Genomic DNA, 27412 nt, shown 5'->3' with positions numbered 1-27412 from the left:
TTTTTGAAACTTTTTAGCGAAAACCAAAAACTAGTGACTGCTCATAGCCCAACCCTGTCCACTAAAACCACCCACTGCCACCCTATGCCGTGGCCATGAAAATTCAATTAGTAGACCAGGCGCTAATTAATAGCAAATTGAAAGCTTTCCACTTGTTGAGAAAGGTTCTTTCGAAAATGCCACACGGCCATTGTCCAGGCAAAAAAACACACACGCCTCACGTGCTAAAAAGCTCCGCACGTGTCCTGCCGCACACGTCTTGGGGCAAGCGTGGCAAATAGAAGGGGCATGCGGTAAAGGGACTGGCAAAAGCTTTCACTGCCAATAGCAACAGCGTGCCCCAAACACGAGCTCCACAAGCTTTGGTCGACTCCAATAGGAATTTTGGCCAACAGTTTGTTGCTCAAGCTGTTACCGAACGGACGTCTCTCATCCAGAATTGTTTGTTCCCAACAGAGATATTCGGACATTGATTCGGATTCGGCCATAAGTTCCTCTTTAACCAAAAAATATATATATAAAAAAAATTTACCAAAAAATAAAGAAATAACAGAAACATTGGTGGGGAGGTGCTCCCGTTAAACGAAAAGTAAATATAAAGGAGTGGTGCGGAGTTTGTTGAAATTTCTTTGGTGATTTTCGAGTAAAACTAAAGTTCTTGTGCATATTCATGTGTGTGTGTGTGTGTGAGTGTCTAAATATTTAAATAACACAACGGGAAAAAAATTAAACAAACAAACACCATAAAAGCGCCAGTAAAACGAGGATAAGGGAGTGAACCAGAAAGTGTAGTCTACTTTTTAGGGAGCAGGCAAGCTTAGGGCTAGGCTAGGCTAAAGCCAAGTCGGCCAAACTGCTAGTTGCCAGTTAGTAGACGCAAGACATGTTGGAACATGCAAAGCCAACATTAGATTGTGTCAGCCAAACTGACTTTAAGTGGCAGGCCAAGACGGGTACATGACCAGCAGATTAGCTGGCTTTAAAGGTCTTAGGTCAGTTACCCAACCAGTTACCAGAGTTACCATTTTCCAGGCCCATGCACTTCCCCCAAAGGACTCAAGTCCGGGCCACTTAATTAACACAGCACATTAACTTGTTCAAGTCGAGAGGCCAAAAGGCAGTCTGAATTAGTTGGATCAGGGCCTAAATCAAAGGGAATTCTTAAGCAGATTCTTGGCAACTGTTTAATTTGGACAAAAATTCGCAACAACTTTATCAAACAAAACAGAAATAACTTCATTTTTCAAGATATTTCAAGAAGTTTAATTGGAATAAGGAAATTTAAATATTAAGAGAGTTAAATATAATTTTAAACTACATAAAATAATCACATTCACACATATAATTTTAAGAATAATTCATTTATTTGTCAGATGCAGTTGAAAGTTAATTTTCCGATCCGCCCTGAAAAATGTTTATAACCGGAACTTCTTCTTTTGTTTATAGTTTTTTAATTAAGTAAAATATCTCATTTTTAGAAAAAATATACATTTTATGGTATAGAATATTCAGTTTATTTTATCATGATATGAAACATAAAAAAAAAGCTACCAAACCTTGCAAGAACTTCTTGGATAACAGAATTATAAATGAACTCAATATAAGTTGTATTTTCTTATAAAACTATTAATATTTAATAACACAAAAGCTTTCAATTCTATACCAGCTTTATTATCTATAATCTAGTTGCTATTTTTTCACTTATCACCCACCAGCTATGAAATAATCCGAGCGATTAAAGAGTTCCGCATCGTTTTATTTTATTAGCATATGAGCAGAGAACGGAAAACTGCCAAGTCAGCATCGATTCGAGGTCATAATCCAAAAAAAAAGTTAAAAAAAGAATGAAAGAAAGAACCATAGAAGCAAAAACAAAGACCCTGTGACTCTGGACTCCTTTTGACTGGGCGACTCTCGGTGGAAATTGTATGGGAAAGTTGGTGAGATGCCCCCCAAGGCTCGGGCTGCCATTCACATAGCTGTTCGCAGTTTTGTTAAGAGTTTAGCGCGAACATTTTCGGGCGAAGCGCTCAAAGTGGAGCCAAGGGCTAAATCGTCCAAGGCTATCTGCATTTCAAATGACCAACGCAACAATGAAGGCTGAAAATCAACAAAAGAGGAGTGCCAGTGCCCCTAAAAACAAAACAAAACATCAGCAGCGACAATAACAGAGAAGAGCCAACTGAGAATTGTCGCATATGCAAGGGTGGGGCCAAACTCATACCTTCACACACACACACACCCGCGAAAGAACTAGGAAAGGGAGGCAGGGGCCAGCAGGCTACTTAAAAACAGCACACACATGACGTCATTAAGAATATTAAATGAGTTTACAACGCGTTTGTTATTGCACTTGCAAAAAAAAGGGCAGAGCTAAAAATATAATTACATTTTTAATGTTTTAACATAGAAACTAAGACAAAGGAGTATCCTTTTCAATGAATAAGGGAGAGGGAAAATTACTGCCCATAGTTAGTCCTTAAAATCTTCTATACCTCTTTTCTCTAAGTGTCCAATTGCATGGCGTTTAGAGATGAGCAGCAAAACGGTAAAAGGCCATTAACAAACGCCTAATGGCGCACTTGAGACACTGCGCAGCCACAGGGGCGTGGCTAGTGTGGGAGGAGGGCGTTAACATAAGATAGGGTTAGGCCAAATGCTGATAATGCGAATAGATCTGCGGTTTCCGACCCCCTAAATACCACCCAGAAAAGATGGGGACCCACTCTCATTATTTTTGCTCATTTTGCTGGGAAATTGAAGTATTAAATATTTATTCAACTGCAAGGAAGAAATCACATAATCCATGGAAATGTGTCGCGGTCATATACAACAACCCAAATTAAAATGAAGCTTCTAATGCACATGCCATGACCGTGTATGTGAAATGATCAACCGAAGGGCAATTTATCAGCATCCCCGAAGTGTACTGCGAAAAGTGTAAAAATAAACAAACAACCAGCAACTAACAAGCAAACAACAGCAATAACAATTTGTCAAGTACACACGTACACATCCTACACCTATCTGGCTAACAAACACATATGCACTCATCCCAAACACAAAACAGGTGGAAAAAAAATCAAATAAGCCAGGAGTGGGAGAAAGCGCGAGAGTTTTTAAACGCCTGAGAGCAGCAAACAAAGGATTATAGCCATGGCCAGAATCCTGGGCCCGAAGCTGGCGATGGTGGAGCCTGCGAAATGGTGAGTTGATGGATCACATTAGTAACATTCCTCAGGAAAAGATTTTTGCCGGATGATTGTTATGCAATATGATATTTTTTAATTTTTTTTAAGGATAATGCTTTAAAGGTCCACTAATTAAAGCCCCAATGTTTCATTTTTGAACCAAAAATGGCTCAACTTTCTTTAGCAAAAAGCCGAACATACTCGGCTCCTTTTAACCAATCAATATTATCGAGTTAGCAAACGCGAAATGCGAGGAGTATCCGTATCTGTGTGAGTGCCCGAGCGAGATAGTGTTGGTGAGCCCGAAAAAGCACGTGGAGTTTATAAAATATGCAAAGCAATACATATTTGAACAGTCAGGAAGAGGAGACCTCCAGCTCCGCCGAGCAAAAGATGAACATGTCGAAGCCGACGGCCATTGCTTTTGTTTTTTATCCTCACACACACGTGGACTACAGTACAGTACAGTGTTGTGTGCGTGTGTATGAGTATCCGTATCCGTATCCGTATTCTATATAAAATAATGCTTCAGCTAAAGAATCCATTTCGACAATGCAAAAAGCAGCAGAGAGCAAAGTGCTCTCGGTTGAGTCAGGTCGGGCAAGGATAATGAAATAATAATCTGTATCACCGGTAAAGAACCATTAACCAAATGGCCGGATTAGGCCAGAATACGCTTTGATGAGCCTAATGGAGTTGCGGGATAAATGATGAGCTGAAAATATGCCACTTAAGTGCTTTGAAGTGATTTTGAATAGACGCTTAACGTTGGGAATTTGACATTTTGTGAGCCATTCTGGCTCTGGGCAGTCTATTTGAAGTTTGTCCTTTGAAAAGGCAAATAGAATGTGTTTCATTGTTTAACTGAATGTCAATGTTGTTTTAATTAAAATTCTGGAAAGTGCTCAGGGGTTTCTGGTTTCAATTTCGCTGAAAATGCAAGAGTTTTTTCTCGAGAACTAATTAACAAAGGTTCTCAGAAGTTTAGAAAATTAAATAGAAGCGAAAAAATCTTTTTTTATACTCCTTATATTTAAACAAAATTAAAAATTTTAAATATGTAGCTCCCACAATTTAATACCGTTTTCATAAGCCAGGATTTACATAAATATGCCACGCTTGTGGAGGGCCCTCCATCCTGTTCTTCTATTGCCATTCAGCAAAAACAATATAATGCCCTGATAACAGACAACAAGTAAATATTTGCATTCAACAGATTTTATTTGAATACACATTCAAATTCCCTCAACCATAAATCCGCTGCCATTGTGGCATTTAAATCTATAAGGCAGACGTAAACAAACCGAAAGGACTCTCATTGTTCGGCAAGTGACAGGCTGGAGACACGGGGAAATCTGATGCCAAAACATGTCGAATTTATGCAACAGAGCCGTCTCAGTGCCTTACTTTTTTCTTTTGGCTAAAAATAGCTGCAGGCCTAAATAGCAAGAGCCACAGGAATGAATGCTTAAGGAAGCCTTTGCGCGGGCCATGGAGTTGTAATTAAAAGGAAATCCATATTCATTTCGTGTAAGCAGTCGCAGCAAAAAGTGTGGCATGCACGGCGAAGGACGAAGGACGTTGATGGAAATGGTGGAGAAACGGGAAAATGGGGCGTAAGGGGTCTCGAGTGTGGCATGTCCCTTTGTGTATTTGTCAGTCTGCCCGAAACGACACTGAAGAATGCTGACAGGAGCATTCCTGGTCCCTGCTTTCTCGTACTTTTCCGCCAGGAGAGATGCGAACGTGATTCCAAAAGCCACATAATCTTGGCCCACTGTAAGAAAATGTCTTTCTAAGATCAGGATAACAAGATTTTTCCGATTAAAGGTTAAAACATTGAAGAGGAAATTAAATAGTACACTGAATGCTTAAACAAATCTTAGAAATTAGAGCCTACCTCTTAGTAAGCATCTAATTTAATTATAATTTCGAAAAGTGTAGAAAAGTGTAGGTTGGAACTGGAAGCATTGGCGGCTCCTTGGCGGCCTTCATGCCATCTCCAGTGTACGACACGGTTGCATATTTGCTTTCGCTCGAAAGGATCAGGGTCTGTCGGGGGTCTGCTGTGGACTTCTGTCGGCCTATTTTGTGGCCGCCACTTTGCATGTTGCTAACAATTTTCCAGAGCAGCCGGGACTGGCTGCCATTTAGTGGCACACGGCAAAGCGGCAAAATGTTCGTGCGACTAATTTGTGAAAAAAATAACACAAAAAAAAAGAATGGAAAAGGAAGAAAGCCCGGCCAAGCAAAAACAACAAAATCAACTGGCACGAGACGTTAAAATCAACGGTCCGTGTCCATTAAAACGGGGCAAGGCAAGGCAGCAGGAAAAACACTGGCCAAGGAAAACAGCACAACTCTCTGAATTCCTGTTAATGAGAAATAATCAAAAAAAAAAAAAGAAAAATACGCCAGAATGAGGCAGCTAAAAAAAAAAGAGGAGAACAAACTGTGGCACACTTAATGCCACCCACGTGGCAGCGTGTGAACAAGTTGGTTATACGAGTATCCGAGTGTGTGTACAAAAAATATACATATCGGGTATGTGGTACACAAAATCGGTAAACACACAAAGCTAATAAAAAACTGTAAAATATTCAACAATTGGCAAAGCTTTTAAGAGTCTGAAAGACGCCCCTGATATTGAAATGTAAACCTCGCAATTTTCCGCCACCCCGCCATTTACGAGCGCCAAAAAATATGCTACACATAACGCCGCAGAATGAAAACGATGGGGAAGTGATAAAATGGGAAGGAGATAAATAGGTGGTGCATGTTGAATAAAAAGAACAACAAATTATAGATGAAGGAGGAAAAAATATACATTGCGGCTGTGTATGAAAATGTTTTCATAAACTTTAAGCCAAGGATACTTTAAGGCAGCGGGAACGAAAAAGATAAATGTGGGTCCAAATTAGAAAATTATAAAAGTTATAATTGAACCAACAAGCCAGAAGTTTGAGAAATGAGTTTATCCCTTTTCTTGTTAGGTTTTATTATTATAGGGAAACACACTAACCAAAAATAAACTTATAAACTTTTTTTGGGAAAATGAATCATTTCAAAACAATAGTCCTTATTAATAATCCTTATTTATTAATGACAATCATAACACAATAACTTGATAACTTGATAACCCCTTTCAATTACTAAGAAATGGTCATTAAAAGTCCATTAACCAAATAAATCATTGCCTTTTGACGAGAATAGATTATAAGTTCTATTAAAGGCTGCTCTATAGTTCAGGATATTGGTAGTTGCTTTAAATACGCACTTGGCCATCAATCACAGCCAAGTCCTCACCTAAACGGTATAAAAGATAATCTTTATTGCGAAGGCCACACCAAAGTAGTCTCATTTATAAATAGACGACTCCTAAGCGTGCCCTTCGTGGAGGATATAGCCAGGATTTTTGCCATAAATTACGCACCACAGACAATACACCTGCACTCGCTCACGCACACCACAAAAAACAAGTGGCTTTGGGTAATTCCACGCTTTCATAATAATAATAAGTATAAAGGATAACCACAACAAAGCCCAGGAAGCCAGAGTTCTGGAAGTTGGGGCATCTTCTTACAGAATATGCATAAAATTATGATCTTACAAAATTACAAATTAATTGAAACGAATGGAGGGTACAAGTGGGGATACAAGAAAACTTTTTTGCAGTAAATGCAAAGCCAACAGGCAACAGAAAGCCGGGAAACAGTAAAGCTATCTGGCAAACAAACTAACAAACAAAACGTAAACATTTCAATTATGTCGCTGCGGTTGCCTGAAACTTTTTTTCGTGCTAATTAAGCTCAATGGGTGCTCTGAGCTCTGTGCTCTGGGCTGGGTGCTCCAGTAATTAGCTGGCAAAAGTCTAAACAAAGCCTGAAACTCGAAAACAAATGAGCCAAAGGAAAAGGAAGAGCCGAAGCAGCCAGAGTGCCTACCACAGAGCAGCGAACAATGGCAGCAGGCCATTTCCGGTGTGTTCATGTGTGCTGTCGTTCTCAGCGCCAGGGGGCGCTTGAGTGCTCACTTCCTATGCGGATACCCTAGCAAGGATTTTTCAAAGTAAAGTTTGTATAGCTTCAAAAACTTTTAATTTAATGAAACTTCTATTTATTTCTTAATTATTTTTGTCACTTTCAAGATGTCCTAAAGGTCAGGATTATGTTTATATTTAATTCTGTATAAAAAGACATGTTTTTCTTCAGTTTAAGGATTATTAATTTGTATATATTAGGAAACAATTAAAATATTAAAGGGTTCTTTTGAAGGGTATTTGTATTTCCGGCGCCAGAAGCCCAATATCCTTTTTCATGTATGCCTGCGTTGGTGTATTTGTATTTATGTGTAAGTGTTTGTGTTCGAGTGGGCGTTGCAGCAACAGTTTGTTGCTTTGTTTGGCTTCTTGTTTGCCAAGACAACGACACGCTTATAAATTTTTAATTAAATTGTTGTTTTGTAGTTCGTCGCCGCCGCCGCCGCCGCTGTTGTCGTTGCTATTGTTTTTGTTTCTGTTTTATCTAGTCACAGGAAAACGCATTGATTGTCCCCTCACACGTGTGACGGTGAGTGTGTGTTTTGATGGTTATATCCTTTGTTTAGAATTGGGTTGTTATATTCTTGTGCTTGTGCAATTGCCTGTCCATATCCGATAGCTTCTCCGGGGAAAATTGAGTTGTTTAACTTGCAATTGAACTGGGCCAAAAGGATCAAGTGGAGGTAGATAGCTGAAGGCAATCGGATTGAATTTCGCTACTTTAATTGGCCGTTAGGAGGAGGTATATTCTATTTTAACACATTTTTCGAAGTATTTCTTAATAAAATTTAAAGGGATTTTGGTTTCAAAGAATGTAATACCAATAGAAATTGATTTTACTTTGTAATAGCTAGACTTCTTAACAAAAATGGATTGTATTTCCAATTGAATTAAAAATAATTGTTAAATTTTTAGAAGGTAACCATTTTTCACTTCTTTTAGCAATAAAATCACAATGTTAGAGTTCATCCCTTCGGCATAAATAAAGAAAGCACGCAAGTAGTTTATTTATCCTCGGTACACATGTCTAGACCATTAATATCCAATTTATTATGTATTCCCTATCAGAGCTCAACGAAATGTTAAAGGCAAAACCCCATTGAGACCATTTACATGTCTGAACAATGTTTTTTCTTACCATTTTTTTTTTTTTGGTTAGAGCTTTCCTATGACAAATTAACTTATTTAGTTGCGGCAGCAGCGGACCGTCATACGAAATAATTTATCAAATTCCTACATAAATTATTGATGTCCTCACACAAGGACTGTACTCTTCGGCGTACCAGTTTGTGTGTGTGAGTGTGTGAGCATGTGAGTGGGTGCATGTGTGAGTTTGTTTAAGTGCTGGGCTAACGCCCACACACTATTTACTGGGTCTTGCACCGAGGCGGAGGAATAAAAATTGTTGTCAGGCGTAGGCGTTGTGCCAAATGCCAATCACGGGCATTAAGTCAATGGAAATGGGGAGCCACGTGAGCTGGATGATGGGCGGCGGTCATAAGTGGGAGGCATAAAGAGTATTAGAGTGCTGGAGAGCCGGCAGTCGGAGCCATAACAGAAAGCGAGGCCAAAATGATAAATGACAGTGCAGTCCAGGCCTCTCAAAATTAACATAATTTTCTCCTTTTAATTGGCTGACGGACAGAGTGTAAAGTGAGAAAAATTTCACACACTTCTTAGTTTTTACAAAGTCTGCCTATTGAAATGTATAGCCCTTCTAAGAAAGTCGAAATACTATAAGTATCTAATAGCATATCTGATACTATTAGTCATTCCTTGATCTTTGAATTTTTCTCAGTGCTTAGAGGAAAAGCCAAAAGCTACTGCCACCTTTCGTGGGTCGTTGGTGGGTCGAGTTATTTGCCTTAGTGGTGCTGGTTCGGTGTTGCTCCTGTGGTGTCGTTGCCACTGCCGTGGCTTCGTAGCTGGTGCCGGGTAATTTTGCATGCAAATAACTGGAAATTAGTGTAAGTGCTCACTGACATGCCATATAGTACACAGGACGCCAAAGGTATAGCTAAATCCAGTGCTTCTGTCTCGGTTAGAGCTCTTAGCTCTTGGCTCCTGGGTCCTGACTTCTCACCCCGCCCCGTCGATTGTCGAGTCCTGGATGCCTTTCCCAGGACATAGCTCCCAGCTAGGTGAGCAGCCCAAGGAAAACGCAAAGCCAATAGTAGGAGCGGAGATAAACAGACGATGGCGGAATAAAGTGGCAAACGCTTAGGCAAACGACTTGACACTGAAAAAAATAATAATAAAAATAATACTACAAATTGGAAAATTAATTCTTAAAAGCCTGGTCTTACTCATTATATTCTTAGAGTTTTTAAAGGTAAAAGAGTGCTCCCCTTACTTTGAATACCAAAGCTTATATTTTAAATTCATTTTCTTCAGTGTTAAAATGCGTCGAGTGCAAAGCTGCATGTGGGCGTTGTATGGCAGCATATCTAAATCGCCTTCTTTATTCCCCTTTCCTCTCGTCCTGGCCGGCTCGTTGTCCTGGAACATCGCCGTTTTAAAAACCCATTAAAATGCAATGAGCGCACAAACGTTTTTTGCCACGAACTGAACCGAGCTGAGCTCTGACTTAAAACTGCCGCCGGTTAACTCACTTGAAATGGAATAATAGTTACAAACATATTTCCATGGATATTTGGTTGGCATAATTATAAAACTAATTAAAGTTATTACGGCTGTGAAAAAAGGAGCATTCTTTCATACCGTGAGATCAAATTAAAATGTTATCTAGATATGACATAATAATTATAAAAATAAGCCATAAAATAGGAATTAAACCATGACACTGTTAAATAATAGCATTATCTAAGCTATAGTGTTTGAAAGCATTAATTTATTGGGGTTATTGGAGTTAGGATTATAAATTTAAAGCCACAGTCCACATAAAATAATAGATATTGTTATTTTTATGGTAGTTCATTTTCAATTTGTATGTAATTCGTTAATTAAAAATATATGAAAAGAAGAAAAGGCATCCAAAAGTCGCTACCAAGATCTCACCAATTAAGCCATGAACTTTAAAGTGTAAAAAATATAATTTCCCTTACATTTTTTCTAAAACAAACTAAGCCGATTAGTAAAATGTTACAGTTTTGTTTTGAAAATGGCCAAGAGGGCTTTATTTTGTGTTACCCTGTTGCTGTTGGCTGAGCAGCTAGTGACGTTTCGATTTGAAGTAGAGCTGATAAAGCAGCTCAGTCGAAAGGACAAGTCCGCCAACTGCCTGGTGTCCCCCTTCCAGGTGGTCCAGTCCCTGTCCTTTTTGTATCTGGGAAAGGAGGGCCGAAAGGACTACACTCTGGCCAAGGCACTTCAAATTGTAGGACGCGGCCATGACAAGATCACATCCTACTTCAGGGAAACCCAGAAAGAAGCTCTCGGTCAAAATTTTGTGATGGCCAATCGAGTTTATTTCTCATCAGATTTTAAGATACCGGACCATATGAAGAGTGTAAGTGGCAATATCAGCGTAGAAGTAGAAAATATGAATTTTTCAGACACCAAGAAAGCTAGTACTGACATCAAAAAGTGGCTTTCGAAAATGGCAAACAAAAGCAGCAAGCTCTTTGGCAAAGATCATTTCAATAACGTCACACAAATAGTTGCCGTGCAGGGATTAGCAGTGACTAGTATGTGGAAACATCGTTTCCTGTCGCAGTCCAAGAGGTCCTTCCTCATCGACAGGCGCGAGATGAAGCCGCTCCAGCAAAAAGTTACAATGATGTACACTTTGGCCAATTTTGAGTCATTCAATAATGACGAAGCCCAAGGTATATTTATTCCATTTTCTAACTCCGATATTGGTATGATGGTACTGATTCCCAAATCACATATCACACCCTTAAATGTGATGCAACAATTGGATAAATATCTTTTGATGAAAATGAGAAAGGCACAGGAAACGCACTTGTTTCTTCCCATGTTCAACATCCAGGAAACTATGGATCTTAATGGGGTTCTGGAGGCTATGGGAATTAAGAATCTTTTTAGTTCTTTAAATAATCCTGATGCTGCTAAAAATAGTGGTGAAGTTACAAAAGATTCTATTGCGATGCATTTTGAACAATTGAGCTTATTAGTTGTGAAACCAAATCGTTTATTATGTAAGTTTTTTATTATATTCCTAAAAAAAACTAAGGTATGCATATGCTTACCTATGCATACTTTAGTTTAAAATCTTAACTCACTAAATCACTTTGTAAAAAACTGTTCACTTTTAGTGGAATCTGAATATGCAAGCGATGGCGACCAGAAAACCTTCGAGGTCAACCGACCATTTGTGTTCCTTATCAAGGATCAGAAAACGATTTACATGGCTGGGCGTGTGGACTCCATCGACGACCTGAAACGGGGTTAGTTGCAGAAATGTTTGTCGTTTAAATGTCGGTGGAATTGTAAATTAAATTAGCTTGAATTAAGGCAAACGTAAAGCGCTAAGCACAGAAATAAGTCTTGTTGTTGTTTATCCCGGCCATTAGTGTGGGCGGTTGGCGGTTGGCAGTTGATTACCGGGGTTTTCCCTCAAATTCCCCAATGGCATTGTTTACAACGTTGCCGCGCATATTAATTGCCTGATTAGGGAAATTTAAGCCACACAAAACATCAGGCTGCAGCCACATCAGGCTGCTTTTCAAGCTCGTTTTCCCTTTTCTGTTTCCATTTGTTTTTTTCTTTCTCTGTATGTGTGCCTTGCGGCACATTCCGCAATTACTCGCAATTTGTGGCGGCAACGAAGCCAAATGCTGACAATTGCATCATGGCAAGCCAGGAGTGGCGGTGACCCTTCTTGCCGAACTGCAATTGCATAAATTATAAAGCCAGGCCACCGAACACCGAGCACCGAGCACCACCAAGCAGCAGGCACCATCGTTGATTTCCCACAAAACCCCGAGGTGGTGACACAAAGACGTCGTCCTCTAAGTGCACCAACTTCCTCCGCTGTATACCAAAAAAGGACGTGAAAGCGGGCCAGGACGGGACAAAGTGGCAAGTCAGCAGGCAGTCTCCTGGCATTGATTTTGTGTTGGCTGCCACAAATCTGAAGGTAGAATAAATGCAGGCTCCAAGTGCAGCCATAAATTATTCAACTTCCTGGTTAACCATCCGAAACTCGGTCGGAGCAGGGTCATCAAAAATTAACCAGAAACCAAAAACAAGTAATTTATATAAATTATTTACATTGGTTAGATAAATGTAGGACAGAAAAAATCACTAGAACTTTAATCCAGTATTTCGATCTTTTATTAAACTCGAAAAATCTTTATAATTGAGTGACAACAACTTTTAGCTACCTAATGCATCCATACGTTATATAAATGTTTTATCCAACTATGTCTGTGGAGGGCAATTAACCTCGTATATAATGCCAATGCTTTTACGGGCCTTGTAAACTCCAGAACAACATGGTATTGCTCATACGCTCCGTTGGCCTCCCAATCACAACAAACTTGCATGTTCCCGGGGCTCGGACTTTTATTGGTTAAAATAAAAACCGATGGCGCCCATGCTTCACATGGCCTGGACAGCAATGGGAGATGTGGGAGTTGAGCGGATGGCGGAGGGCTTCCGGGCTGATTGCAACCACGTAGAGCTTATAAAATGCAACAGAGTGCAGCGGCCATGTCGACAAATGACGTTCTTATTGGCAGCGACAGCGACATCGGCATTCACGGAATTTTCAAATGAAAATTGCCCAGTCCAGATCCTGAATGGCAGGAGCAGTAAGGTGGATTAAAGCCAAATTGCTTAACAAGGGCAAAGGTCACTCACTTCAGCTATAGATTTGAGAGAGTAAAATAAAAAAAAAGGAAAAATTCAGTGTTTCTTGTATTTATTTTATTGTACAAGGTCAAATCTCTGAATATCCTTAATAAAATCAAAAACTTAAGGATATGAGCAATCTCCCTTAAATGACTTACAAAGACTAACAATCTTTTAAGAAAAAGTCGTGCCAAAAGTCAAATAATCAAGGAATCGGCAAACTTTCATTCGAACAAATGGAAACAATTATCGGAGAGACAGGGTATCCTAACTTGTTCGCTTTGTTCTCGTACTTCAACTTTATCCTTGTGCTTTCTAGAATCCCTCTGTTGCAAATAAGACAAAAAAGGGGGAAAAGTTAAACTCACTTAATTGAATTGAATGGCAAAGAGCGACGTCAATGAGAGATGATGATGGAGGCAAAGTGCACTCGAGTGCAATTTATTCAGAAAGACGGCAATATGGCAAATGGATTCGACTCTTAACAATGGCTTCGATTATGACCCGATTGCACTTGGCCAGAAGCACAGAAAACAGGGCTAAAGGACGAACTGTATTAGCGTGTCAAAATGACATAAACAAAAATCACATTTTAGCCCCTTGTTTGCCGTATAGACATGGCAGCAAAAAGGCATAAAAACGATAACCGACAAACGCATAAAGAAATGGCCAATTTTTACGGGGGTAGAATCATCTAAAAATTAATAATCTTTCTATTAAAAATATATATAATCTATCAAAAAATTATATATAATTTTATCTATTTCACCCTCTTCATTTTTTGTATCAAATTTTTAATTAAATCTGAATCATAATCAACTAAACTCGTCCCAACTAATCGATAGACCCTCGCCCAACTGTTGACTTTCACCTGAACCCAGAAACTTGTTCTTTGTTTCGACCACTTTTTTTTATTGAATTTTCACACGAGACTGAACCATCGTCTAGTTCACAGACCGCTTTCCCCATCGTCCTGCCGGCAGGATCAACCCCACAGCTGATTTAACACATTGACATTTGGCTTATTAACACCGGGACACAAAGGAAGGGTCACGTGGCGGAGTGCGACCAAGGCTGTTTAACTAATGGACCGGGCATTAAATCGAATACGCTCGTTATACACATGACTTCGATAATAATCGATAATGATTTGTGTGCGTAAATCAGGGGAAAGTTTCCCCCAAAGTACCATGCGGCGTATACTTGATGCACATGGTACTCCACTTGGGAAAATTGTTGGCGGAAAATGTTTTCAAATTATTGTTGGAGGAATTCATTGTTTATTTATGAAATAAATATTTAAAAAATGAGAAGCTCCAGTTTCCATTTTATGTCGTGAAGTTCGATAGATCCTATTTCGATTAATTTAGTTGTGTTTCAAATCTCTTCTGTACTAAAAACTACATAATTTCCCCAATTTTCTGAGAAACAAAAAATCAAATTTATTTATTTTGTTTTATAAAATCTGTAAGCCATACAGTACATAAAGTATTAAAAAAATAATACAAACTACATATTTTTTTCCTGTGTCTCCCATTTCCGATTTCACGGCCATTGGCTTTGACTGCCAGTTATTTTCAATTAAAAACTTATTTGGCAAATTTGAAATGCGAAAGTTTGTTTGCTCGCACTTTGCACTTTGTTTTCTCGACAATTTGTGGCTACTCTTTGGCAAAAGTTCTCCCTCGAAAAGTCGCGTCCTGCCACGCATAGAAATTGAGTTGCCCTCATTGTTTTCTCGCTGTTATTGTTGTGGCCACAAAATGGTTGGTGCACAACAACACTTAAGTTTAAGTGACTACTCGAGACTTTTGACTTGGTCTGTGTGTGTGTGTTTGTGTGTGCTTGGAATAAAGGACGACCAGGAGGGCAACCTCGTGACTGCGTGACCGGAAAGTGTTTGGCACTTCCGGTTGCCGCAGCCGCCAAAGCCACCAAAGCCGGCAAATCCACCGCAGCAGCCAACCACAGTGGCAGTGGCAGCGGAAGTTCTGCCACGTAGACAATAACACCAGTACCAGCACTATACAAAAACTTGAACTACAATGGCAGCCAGCCACGCGTACTCGTTCTCAGGATCAAAAAAAAAAAAAAGAAACCCAATTGAAAGGGGTCCTGGCAGCCAAAAGACGAACTTTCAATGCTCTGGCAAAGTCTACTTGACAGTTTTCTTGTAAATTACACAGACTTCCTTGAACTGAACTAAGAACTTACAAATTTCGAAACTTTAGAGGACAGTTTCAGAAGTTTATCAACCACTAGTACAACTTGTTGAATCTGAAATCAATAGAATAATAAATTATATTAAAATTTGATGTTCAAATTATAACAATTACGTGAAATTTTAAGCGCTTTTTAATGACACTCTGTTAGAAAATTACCTTTTACCACATTGCCAATTCCATTGGAATATGAAAGTATCCCTAGCCAGGATATAGAACAGCTGTTATCCTGCGACAAAGTCACTACCTATCGAGTGTAGTTTGTGAAAAGCGACAAAAGCGACGGAAAACAAAGAAAAGAAAACCCTCGACGGGGAACAACAAAAAACGAAAAGTAGAGAAAAGCTTTTCAGATGCAGATACAATCCTCTGGCACCGCACTCTTTGTAGGCAGCAAAATGTCACGTTTTGGCCATAAAATGTGCTAAACCGTTTATACAGCAAACAAACTATGGCCGCAATCAAACGCCAACAACCAGAAAGTACCACAAAGTATGGGCCAACTATTGGACACGGCTACTTTTTCATTTCGCTAACCGCCATGCCGTTTTCATGCAAATTTCATATTGAATTTGGCATAAAAATAAATATGAAAGAGCACCTGAAAAGGTGGAAAATAAAAGTTAAGTTAATTGCTTTTGCATAAAGCAAAAAAAAAAAGAAGGATGACGGAAAAAACACGCCAAGAGGCAAAAAGTCGGAAGCGAAAGATGCCAAGGAAGCTGAATGGTGGGTCTGAGTCCTGGGTCTGGGGCTGGAAATGAAATGAAACTCAGTCGAGCTGCCAGTTGAATTGCTGCTCAATTGACTGGAAATATTTTTCATCCATTGGCTTCCATTTTGTGGGGTTTACGGGAAGGGTCCGAACCAGGACTCCGACAACTTTCAAGTCAGTCTTTCGCTCTGGTGTGGGGGATTAAGTTTGAGAATTTGTTGGAATTTTTTAAGCAAAGCTAAGAAATCGAAGAAATCAGTGAATGTAACGATTCAATGAACAAGTAAGTATTCCATTTTCACAAATGAAGATTCAATGAAAAGGGTGCAAGTCAATTTATTTCAAATTTGCAATAAAAATAAACTACCAATCGAAGACTTCCTTTAAGAGAACTTAATTATTCCTAACACTTTTTCAAATCAATCAATTACTTTTTTCACTGGTGCTATAAACTCGTAAATTTAAAACAAAACCCAAATCATGATTAATCTAATCAAGTCGATCTTCTTTTGTCAACAAATGCCGACAAATCTTGATCGAGTTAATACCAGTTTATACCTTAAACCCATTTCATTTGTCAAAAACCGAGCGAAAAGCTTGGGGTTCGGGTTAACTGGGGCCATAAAAAAAGCCTAACAAATGAGGGTAAGGGTGGACTTTAACAGCTAATAAGTACCTCAAACAAGTTTCTTAATCCCATACCCAGCACATTTTCCGGCTAGGTCAACGGACACGTCTGTAAACACAGGACCAGGGAACTGGCATCCTTTAGGAGCGGCCCGCTTTAAGTCAAAGAGGTTAATGTGGCAAAAACAATGAGCCGCCTTCAATGAGAGTTGAACGACTCACCGACCCACCAAAAAAAAAACCAGAAAAACCATCCTGAGGTAAAAAGGTTTTGCTTTCCCGGGGAAAGTATGCCACAATATTTTACACATGAAAGTTTAGTACCGCAGCCGTAGCCGAAAAAAAACGAAGAAAGGACTCGTTGGCAGGACAAAAAACACATTGTTGGCCACACGGGCTACATAAATAATTTCCACCACACACTTACTCACTCGTCGAGTCCTGGCACTTTGACTAAATGGTGTGTAATAAAATTTAAATTGCTTTTGTCTGGATTTTCTTATGGTGTAGCCATAAAAGTTGACTCTGCCCGAGAGCAATTTCCTGATCTAGGATGGACAGAGTAGGGTGAGTCGATCTATTTTTAGTGGCAAGGACTTGGAAAATCTACTAAAATTTCGATTTAAGTGATCAAAGATTTCTTTTCTGGGCTTTACAGTTTATTTTGTAGTCAAAAGTATTGTTTCTTTGAAGAAAACTAAATAAAAAATTGAGTAAAAGTAAGTCGAGGACTTCTACTCCATGCTAACTCCTTTTATGATATTAAAAATTAAATATTTATAAACAGAAACAATTTTTCTCCTTTAGCCTTGGGCAAATGGAAAATCCTTCTGCAAAAATCATCAAAAAGTTTTGACAATACCTACTCACATGAATTTCAAAACAATAAACAAAAGTTGAAAATTAATTATTTTAATTTTCGTTTGAAAAGTTCTTTTTAATACATTTTTGTCAGCTTAAAATAATTTGTAGGATTTGTATAAGCCACCCTTGTGGCCAAAACACTTTGGCATTTATAACAATTGGCCAAATTGCGACTAATTAAATATGATTTAGCTGGCTGGCCAGTGCAAGTGTCTGGCTTTGGCTGAGCTGTCAATATTTGTCAGGAAGCAAGCGATAAAGCGGCCACGTCCTTACACTCACACATCCAGGGCCTGTCTAGAACTGACCCTGACCCCTGACATTAGCCTTGTGCGGTGTAGTAGTAGTACTACAGCTGGCCTCGGGCAACAAAATTTGTTTATAATTCAAATATCAGAAAAGAGAGAAAAAAACATCCGAACAAAAATTGTGGAATTGTAGAAAAACGAGGCAAGGAAAACACGTTAAGCAAACACGATAACGATACTATATAGATATGAGTAGGGAGGCCCTACGAGCAAGGACAACAAGGACACAACCAAAAACACAAGCAGGCAAATTTATTTCAATTTAAAAATTTTGGTCACGCTCAACACAAAAAACGAGTTAAGCGAGTGGGTGTCATTGGGTTTAGTTCAACCCAAAAAAAAATACACAAAAAAATGGAAAATGGAAGAAAACTTGGGGAAAGTGCCATTTGTATAATTGCTGTCGTGATAGAGGAGTAACCTCTGCTCCGGTCTGTCATCCCTGTCTTGTCCAACCCCTCGAAGATTCCTAGTTTATGCCTTGACACGCTCCAAGGACAAAGCTCAACGGCAAATGGATAGGGACATTATCATCCCTGGGCAGGGGAGGCTCACAAAAAAATGGCATTATGAAAACTAGCCAATGCAAGGATAGCCGGAGGCTACTCGACGGATGTTATTGAAATGTGAGATGAGCCTGGTTAAAGTCGAAGGTCCTGCCTTGAATTATTGCTCCAAGATAAGTGGTAATCCTTTACCTGAAAATAGATATTTGGTAAAAGAGAAATTGTTGGCATTTTTTAAATAATTTTTAAAAATATTTTTAGCCTGGTTAGACCAGTTTTTTAACCTCTCTGAAGTATCGCATCACGACGCCATTTCTGATTCAATATTTATGCAAGAAAGCGAGCCAGCCGGCCAGCCAGTCGTCGACGATTTATGTCTGGGAATTAGTTGATATGCATTGCCGATTCGAAATCGCAGACAGGCTGGCGAAGGCTGCAAGTGCCTCGCTTTACGTATATAGACACATACACCCGTAGAAGTGGACTATCCGGGTCCTTGACAATGGCAATGAGTCCACCGGACTCGTGTGTTGACATCGATTGACAAGGTGGCAGAGTGGGAGCGGAGGAACGGGCCGAAGGACATCACACCACAACGTTGAGTAAACTTTTTTTTTCAAACCAAGTTCGAGTTCAAGTATTGAGAACAAAAAAACTGAAACGTGAATGTCGTTAAGTTGTGGCAACCACGTGTTGTCCTTCGCCGAAGCATGGGGCACATAAAAATACAAATACACATATATGTACCACATATATGTGCAACAAGCGAGCAGTCTCAGGTATGGTACTGGGAATCGAACCAGGTGTCATTATCAAGTGGTGGCATAGTGGGTTCTTTGTTGTGGCTGCCAAAAGAGAGACTGGTTACTCGCAACTTGTGGCTTTTTTGGGGGCAATCAACAAAATTATTGGGGAAATGGAACAAGTTTTCACAACTTTTGATCAACGAAGTTAAATGACATTTGAAGAGAGCGTTTTAAATCAAATATTCAAAAGGTTGTGGGTTAAGAAGTTTTATCAAAAAACCAAAGAAAATCTTCAAGAAAATTGAGGTTCTTTGAATGAGTAAAAAATTACTAATGACCTACAAAATAATAAGTTCCAAAGGACTATAACTTGCTATCTTAAGAACAGTTCCATTCTAAAGCAAATAATTTAAAGCCCTAAAAAAATTAGGAATTATTTAGAGGTTGCCAAGCATTTGGTAGCCATAAATAACTAAAGATTATAAATTAAATGTTAAACCATTATATTTAAGCCATAAATACAAAATTATGGGTCATTGGGGACACTTACCAGCACTTAGCACTGTCAACAACACCCATTAGCATGCGATCCGCAAGGCAAACTTAATTCAAAGTAACGAATTGAATTGCTCAAACTAATTATTGGAGCGTAGAACGCTGCTGGGACTGAAATCAGGAGAGCGCAGGGTAGGCGACGGCCGGGGGAAGTCCTTCTCCGTGTCCGTACGACTGATTTATGCTTGCAGGCGTCGCAAAAGCATTCATCCATTCTGACACAAACAGTATATCCTTCAACTTGACCACCATGAACGCTGGTGGGAGAAGGAAGGTCTGTTCTTCATATTGCGGTTTCTATATGACCATGTTTGCGGGTGTGTTGGTGTGTCGGGTGTGCGAGTGTGCGAGTGTGTATGAGATGTCCTTGTCAAACACTAATGGCGTCGTCGCCATTGCCATTGTCCTTGCCAGCGTGTTAATGTGCGACAGTTTCCTGCTACTATGACGTTTCCTTCCAAAGGCTAAAATCGAATTGAAAAGAAGCATTTTAAATTTCCCACATGCTTGTTTTTGTTTTCATTTTTTTTTGTTTTGGTTGTGCTTGTTTGGCGGCAGCAATTGAAATATGTTTCCGGCTTTGCCGTAAATTCGATCCATGTCCTTTCGCTGAAAATGAAATTGAAAGCCAGGACATCTGGTATGCTCTCGCTCGCATAAAGTCTCCTGGGGGGGTCAACATACACTGCATTTGCCCAGACTGCTTGATTTATCTCTTTCCCTCGTTCTCGACTCTTTATTTTTCAGAATTTATGCCTCTGCAGTTTTCCATCGATTTTCGTCTTGCGCCACAACGGACTGGGGATGAAATACCAAACACATAAAACGGATTTGATATTAAAAAAATATGCAGGTAAAAATACATACCAATATAAACAGAACAGGGTGGACTTTTTTTTAAGTTCAATCTCAATACAGATTGTTATGAAATGCAACAAAAAATGGACAGTATTTTATGATATAAAATGTCTCGTCTTTATTGCATTATGCATTTACTTTTATGTTTATTTTTAGTAAGTTGAGGATATAATACCATGATAAGTTATGTCAACGTTGCGTATGAGTAACTTTTTTACGAGACAGATTACGTATACGTCGTGTATTCCAAGCGGGGATTATTATTTAGTTTCAGATAAGAAATTTATAGGAATACCTTTTCTAGAAAAATAATACAAGTTAAAAAAGTGAAATATTTTATTAAAATACTATTTTCTTTGATATTTAAATATAAAAGCATTAGCCATACTAGTTTAAATCTTAAACATTAAATGTTAAATAAAGAACAAAATGTAAAATATAATAAAAAATGAAAGGTTCACTCGAATAATACGCCAACATGTTGGCAATATGCTGGAAGGAAGCCGCGAACAGGGACAACACGCCAAACAAAGGCTCTTACCAACTGCGGCTTATCGGCAAATGCAACATGGCGTTGGCCAAGTCACGTCTCCCTCGCGGCGCTGAGTTGTTGTTATAGCACGGTAGTTCCCATTTGTTACCGAAAAACAACACACACAAGCCTTTTATAATACAGACACACACCACTGACGTGCATACAAATTGCGAAAAAAGGAACTCAAACAAACATCAGGCAGCGAGTGCGGCAAGTGTGGCAAGTGCCACGCTTTAAATTGAAAAAAATATAAGAAAAATATTCCGAATCGAATTTCGACAGAAACCAACTGCCAAGGTTGGCCATGTTGAGGCGCATAAAGAGACGTTGCAACACGGAGGTAAATATTTATTGCCGTCGTGCAGAAAATGTCAAAAGCAATCGGTTTTTGCTCGAAAGTGCGTGAATTTAATTACTCTTTCAACGTGTTTCTGTTGCGGTCAATTAGGCTTTAAGTCCCTGCAGAGTTTCTAAATAGTTTGGATTTCCAACTAATGAATAATGCTTAATTTCAGGTGTCAGATGAGTTATTTAATTAATTTAAAATACTGTTCCTACTGTTGAGAGCCAACTAGGACATTCAATTTAAGCTTAATGTGGGGGAAAATCTAACCAAATTGTGTGCACGTGTGCCCTGGCAAATGAACTTTAAAATAAACTTTGACTTTCTCGCAGCAAATTGCACTTGTTGTGCGCTTGCAAATATGGCTAATGAAATGAAAGAAACGTACACAAGAGTGCACTCTGTGGCCAAAACTAGCTAATCAATAACCACTCGAACTATTGCAGAAACAAGAAAAAAGGCGCGAGCTGCGCCTGAAGCGATTCTGGCGCTCCCCGAAGACCACCTCGTCGGACGACTCCACCGGCTATGAGAGTCCGACGCGAACGAAGGCGGCCAGCGCCGGCGGGGGCAGCGATGCCCAGAGGTTCAACCACCTGCACTACACCAGCCTCTCCCAGGGATCGGGCACCTCGTCCTCGGCGGGCGGTGGGGCCACCGGCTCCGGGATGGGAGCGGCAGTGGCGTCCGGCAGCAGCAAGCCCTCCTGCTCGCTGCCACTGTTGCAGGTGTGGCCCAGCCAGGTAGGCTTTACTTTATTTTGCCAAAAACCTATACATTCAACGAAAAACTACGTTCCAAAGTCAATAAATATTAATAATTTAGGGATATTGGAACACAAATATTAAACAATTATTTTAAATTAAATTAAGCTTAAGAAACACATTAAAAAAGGACATTTGATTTTGGAACGCTCATTTTCTCTCAGTGCATTAAGGTGGCAGCACCAAAAACCATATAAAAAAAAGATCAAACGAATGAAGACCAACCAATCTGTTTTTTGGGGAAAAAACAGAAGCAACAGTTTCAAATTTTGGGGCTTTTTAGTTTTGGTTTCATACATTCAAAAATATATACATTATTTTTTTTGTGAAACTATACTCGTATGTGAGTTGATGCTGTGGCCAGTTGCCTTGTGAGTTTTTGCGTTAATTTGTTTCTCCGACTCTCTCTCTTCCCCACAACACCACCAAACTCCACCAAACACCACCAACTACTGCCACTGCCACTGCCACTGCCACATCACCAACACCACCCGTCTCAAAAACATACAAACCCCTTTTGTGTGTACGTTGCGTGTTTGGTTCGGTTTGGTTTGGTTTTGATTGCTGGTCTGGTCTGGTCTGGTCTGATCCCACCTGGTTCTGGTCTGGTTCTTTAATGGTAGCCGCTCCTGCGCCAGGAGGGCTTCGTACAGTTGCGTCGAAACAGCGGCCCCGAGGGCCAGCGGGTATGGTTCCATCTCCAGTTCCTCTTTCTCCAGCCTCTCTCTTTTCTCTCTCACTTTCTCTAGTCTTCTCTACTATTCTCTAGTCTCTATTTAAAATTTGCCAATTCTAATTAGACTTTTTGCATGCCTCGATTAACGTTTTTTGCCAATTAAAAATAATTATCCTTTAACAAAAGCCTCCAACGAGCTCTTAAAGTTTTTTGACTACTAACTGTATAAATCTGACCACAGTACCCATATCTAGTTGAGGTTATTTTGTGTATTCTACACCTGAATTTTTACCTAGATCTCGTTTTATAAAATATATAATATATTCTCATTGGGATTGTATTACTATAGTTTTATTCTTTCACGCACACTTGTCAGCAAGGGTTGATCGCCATTTTTGGAAAATCGTTTTTCGAGATTAAAGATCTGAAATTTTGTGTAGCATACATTTTTGCGTTTAATACTTTTTGAGAAAAAGTTGAATCTAAGTAATAAATTAAAGTGTTAAACCCTCAAAATTAATTGAAAATATTTTATAAAAAATAACTGCCTAATAAAAGTGCGTAAAATAAAGTAATTCACATTTTTATTCATAAAATCAAATAATTACCATCATAAAATTTCGTTGAAAATCTGAAATCATTTAAAAAAGACTCTTTTTCTTGTGTTTGGTAAATACCTAAATAGATACTTCCTTTTTAAACTGTAGTATGTATTAGTAAACATTTTATTGATCAGCCCTGGCTCTAAGAAACACCACACCACCTTGTGTAAGTAAAACCACTCGAAACACGAATTCACCCTGTATATATTATGAAACTCCCACTCCCCAGAGAAGTTTTTTTTAATCAAACACCTTATTAACCGATATATCACCGTGAATTGAAACCCCAAAGCAGCGATCCCCACACTGCACTTGAGAACCAGCTTACGAATATCCCCCGAGATCCTTTTATTTGGATTTATCTCCCCTTAAATTATAGAAATTCAATTTTCCAAGTTTTATCCTGTTTTAAATGCCGTCTGGACTCTTGCAGGATTCGCCGCGTGGCGAGGCCGATGGCCAATCCTTTGTGTTCCCCGCCATTGTGGAGACGAGTGTCTGTAGTCCGGTGGCCGGAGAGCCGAGTAGCAGCCTGGGGAGTACCAACCTGAGCCTGAACGCCCGGCGGAGCAACAACCACTTGAGTTTGTCGACGGATCGTCGCAGTTCCTTGTACTGTGATACCCTGCATGCCGGCGACTCGGGGATCGACTCCGTACAAGCCTCACCATCGCCGAATGCCTTTATAGCCCCGCCGGGGGTGCACGGACTGCCCCTGGGCCAGACGGGTGGCGGATCCTGCCACGTTTCACCCACGAGCACCCCCACCCAGGGCTCGCCGAACTTGTCCCTGGGCCGGCGGGGCATGCGGAACAGCATCTGCGTGGTGCCAAGTGGCGCCACCGGAAGGAGAAAGTCCAGTGCTCTGCTGCATCCGGATCATGCCCGGCTGTTTGCTCTGCGGATGAAGCATGCGGCCGCCTTGGAGCGGGCTCAGACCTCCCCGGACCAGACTTCCATCGAGGACGCCAACGAGTTCCACGACAATGGACTGGCCACCAATCTGCGCCTGTGCTCGGCCTCGTCGTCGACGACGTCGTCGCTGACATCCGTGGCCGCGGTCAGCCTAGGCGGTGCCGTTGGTGGCTGCGGTGGTGCGGGAGGTAGCTCCGGTGGAGGGGGCACCGGTGGCGGTTCCTCCTCCGGCTCCGCCTATGCTGTGGGCGCGGCGGGCGTCCAGCAGCGCGTCTCCGATCCCTGGCTGCAGCCGCAATCCGACCGGGAGAGAGACTCCCGCCACGACGGACGGAGGCGATCCTCCACAATGACCGCCCGCTACTCCCTGTTCGATGCATTGGACCTGGAGTATGTCCTGCTCCGGGCAGCGGCCAGGGGCTCGGTGGGTCCGTACAGCCTCAGCGAGTCGATACACAAGCTCACATTCACCCAGTCCTTGGCTTTCCCGGCTCTGGCCCGGGGTCTGGCCACCAAACGCCGGAGATCGGCCACGCACACCAGCTCCCGGCCCCTGAACCCACACGAATCTGGGCTAAATACCTGCGCCAAGGTGGTCACCGCCGTCGTCCTGGTGGCCCTGTCCTTCATGGTATTCCTCATTGTCTACAAGTTTGTGAGGACGTGAGGATTGCTCCTGGCCCCGTCGCCAGAGCTACCAGTCACATATCAGGCCAACTATGGATCGGAGGACGCCTCGACCACATCTTCCATCATATCCTCGGCGGGCCGCAGTCTGGGCAAGCACATGTCGGGGTTCAGGAGCAAATTGGGCCAGCGCCAGGCCGACTTTGAGTGATCACGAATGTTACAAAAGGCTAAGGCATTGAACACACTGGTCTGCAGATTTCTTTTCAGAAAAAATAATGGTGATTCTGAAATTATGTTGTTATTATTATTACTTTAAATTCAAGAAATATTTTAAGAAAACCACATAATTTAAATTACAAACCACTCGGGATCTATATCAGGCCATATCAGAATCCTGAGTATTTTTCGGAAGTCTTCAGACCAGTGCAATTTTTGTGATAAACTATCAATGAAAAGTAAATTTCCAAACTTGAAATATGAAAAATAAAAGCAAACCAAACGTATGTAAGTAAATATATATTAAAAAACTTAAGGCTTAAAAAATTAGAAGAAAAACAAAATAGCTTCAAAAGGCTTGCCAGAGTTTCATCAATTTTATATAAATACTTATGAATAATAATATTTTTTTATAAATATAAATCAAATCGCTGCTCGCATTTCCTAGGCTCCTACTTAGCAAAGATATTTGGATAGAACACAGACTCCAGTTTCATTGTTTAAAGTTGAAGTGCCTAACTATTTTTTTAACAAAAAATTACAAGTTATAGAAATTTTCAGCTTCTTTAGTTCTCTTCTAAAATAAAATTAACGAATTTAGAAATTGACAGGCGCTTTGATGATGAAACCGATTATATTCTGCAGTAGCCCCAAGGAGTTTTCTAAAATAAAAAGGATATTAAAATATTTGGTGAAGGGATTTAAGAGGAATTGTAATGGAATATAGTTTATGATATTTTTATTTAAGATTTAAATAAAGAAGCAATAGCAGATACAATTGATTCTATAATACATTTCATTTTCATTTTTCGTCTTTAAATTTCCAAGTCAATTAAATATATTTTAAATATATCGGAAATCCAAACATCCCAATTTCTCGAAGGTCCCAAAACACCATTTTAGAGTTGAATAATTGGCATTAGGTTTAAGGACGAGGCAGATGGGGTTAAGGAAGCTAATTAAATGACAAATTCGTACTGACAATGAGTTGAGTAGACGGAATAAAAATATACAGATATATACAGATATATGTGGAAATCCAGGCATCTTAAACATTAGCATATTTATGGTAGCTACATGTAGTTATACAAGCAAATATATATGTATATGTATACATGCATTATATATGTACAAATATGCATATGGATGTTTATAAGTGTATACTTAAGCGGCTTAAATGTGACAAAGCACTTGCTGAAATACCAAAACAAACTCTCTACTCTTAACTTGCTGCCTTACTTTCCTCTAGTGAAAATAGTCGAAACAATTTAGACAGAAGCCACAGGAGCGACGAACAAAGTCCCTATCTAAAATTCTTCATAAATTGCTGCCTTACTTTCCTACATATACGAACAAAAACCAAATATATAAACCTTTTGAAATGAAAAACATCTAAACTCTTCGAGCTTTTTTTTCCTATTTCCTCTATGAGCTTAACCTACCCATTATGCAAATGAAAAAAAAATCTGAAAAATTCAAAACATTTTATATACTTGTAGAGTAAAGCATATGTATTAAATATAATGTTAAATAATTGATATTAATATAAAAGCTGGCTAATGAATAAACATTTCTGTTGCACAACTTTAAGTTATTCCCTCCCATACATTTTTGCATCAATAATTTGTACATTCGTCGATGGATTTCATCAGTATTTATGCATAGTTTTACGTACATATTTCTCCTTTTTTGTTACGATTGGTGTGCAGCCAACTATGGTTAAATAAAATATTAAAAAAATACAAGAAAATGCATATGAAATGTCACTGAAATAAAACCGAGAAGAAAATGAAAAAGCAACTGTAAAACGTAACTGAAGTAAGTTGAAACGTGCAACAATACAAAAGGAAAGAAATTTTCAAATAAACATTTGCCATTTGTGTCTTTCTTTTACGATCTTGGTACGAACAGTAAGTAAGTTAACTGAAAATGAAATATTCCCAGCATCCCATTTATGTCTCGATTTTCCTCTAGCTTCCGGGGATTTTCACCAAACGAATTGAGAGTGACGTGCCAGAGTCGGAACGGAGCATGAAGAAACAATGCTAATGAAAATGATGATGATTTATGAAGTGCTTCGACTTGAAACATCAATGCTGCTAATGGAAAGGAATTGTGAAAGATTCCCTTCTCATACTGTTCTCAAAAATTTATTAAAGTATTTTTCAATGGACATTACAGGAAAAGTTTTTTCAGAGGTCTTTAAAGCAATAGTTAGTGAAAAAAAACTCATTCATTCAATCAAAGAATATACATTTAATTTCCCTATAAAATATTCAGTATTTGTGACAAGGCTATCATTCCATCATTCGCAAACTGTAA

General features: G+C 39.6%; 3 protein-coding genes across 4 annotated transcripts; 2 read left to right on the top strand and 1 right to left on the bottom strand.

The window, feature by feature from the left end:
- The first annotated feature begins 391 nt into the window (after positions 1-391).
- On the top strand, positions 392-27013 carry LOC6493648 (secreted protein C). 2 transcript variants are annotated; one of them, XM_044715138.1, is made up of 6 exons: positions 392-589; positions 2789-3206; positions 20299-20404; positions 21734-22030; positions 22675-22737; positions 23763-27013. In XM_044715138.1, the coding sequence occupies exons 3-6, from the start codon at positions 20399-20401 to the stop codon at positions 24909-24911; spliced, it is 1515 nt and encodes a 504-aa protein (XP_044571073.1). In that variant the 5' UTR covers positions 392-589; positions 2789-3206; positions 20299-20398; the 3' UTR covers positions 24912-27013. The 2 variants fall into 2 exon arrangements, with proteins under 2 accessions (XP_044571073.1, XP_032310027.1); XM_032454136.2 differs by lacking the exon at positions 22675-22737 and having other exon boundaries at positions 23763-27011.
- On the bottom strand, positions 7903-9868 carry LOC116655797. The gene is made up of 2 exons (XM_032454137.2): positions 9537-9868; positions 7903-9469 (listed from the first exon to the last, which is right to left on the bottom strand). The coding sequence occupies exons 1-2, from the start codon at positions 9538-9540 to the stop codon at positions 9096-9098; spliced, it is 378 nt and encodes a 125-aa protein (XP_032310028.1). The 5' UTR covers positions 9541-9868; the 3' UTR covers positions 7903-9095.
- LOC6493647 (accessory gland protein Acp76A) lies at positions 10327-11697 on the top strand. The gene is made up of 2 exons (XM_001958123.4): positions 10327-11351; positions 11469-11697. The coding sequence occupies exons 1-2, from the start codon at positions 10352-10354 to the stop codon at positions 11603-11605; spliced, it is 1137 nt and encodes a 378-aa protein (XP_001958159.2). The 5' UTR covers positions 10327-10351; the 3' UTR covers positions 11606-11697.
- Positions 27014-27412: the final 399 nt, after the last annotated feature.

Source organism: Drosophila ananassae, chromosome 2R (genome assembly GCF_017639315.1).
Source record: "Drosophila ananassae strain 14024-0371.13 chromosome 2R, ASM1763931v2, whole genome shotgun sequence".
NCBI lineage: Eukaryota > Metazoa > Arthropoda > Insecta > Diptera > Drosophilidae > Drosophila > Drosophila ananassae.
Note: the sequence above shows the minus strand (reverse complement) of the source record. Positions and strands in the feature narration are given on the sequence as shown.

What these genes read in the sequence shown, in the direction of transcription:
- LOC6493648 (XM_044715138.1), top strand. An exon ending in TGCAGGTGTGGCCCAGCCAG is followed by an intron (nt 22,031 to 22,674) that starts GTAGGCTTTACT and finishes CTTTAATGGTAG; the next exon opens with CCGCTCCTGCGCCAGGAGGG. An exon ending in GCGGCCCCGAGGGCCAGCGG is followed by an intron (nt 22,738 to 23,762) that starts GTATGGTTCCAT and finishes GGACTCTTGCAG; the next exon opens with GATTCGCCGCGTGGCGAGGC.
- LOC6493647 (XM_001958123.4), top strand. Translation starts at nt 10,352, where the DNA reads ATGGCCAAGAGGGCTTTATTTTGTGTTACCCTGTTGCTGTTGGCTGAG. An exon ending in GAAACCAAATCGTTTATTAT is followed by an intron (nt 11,352 to 11,468) that starts GTAAGTTTTTTA and finishes GTTCACTTTTAG; the next exon opens with TGGAATCTGAATATGCAAGC.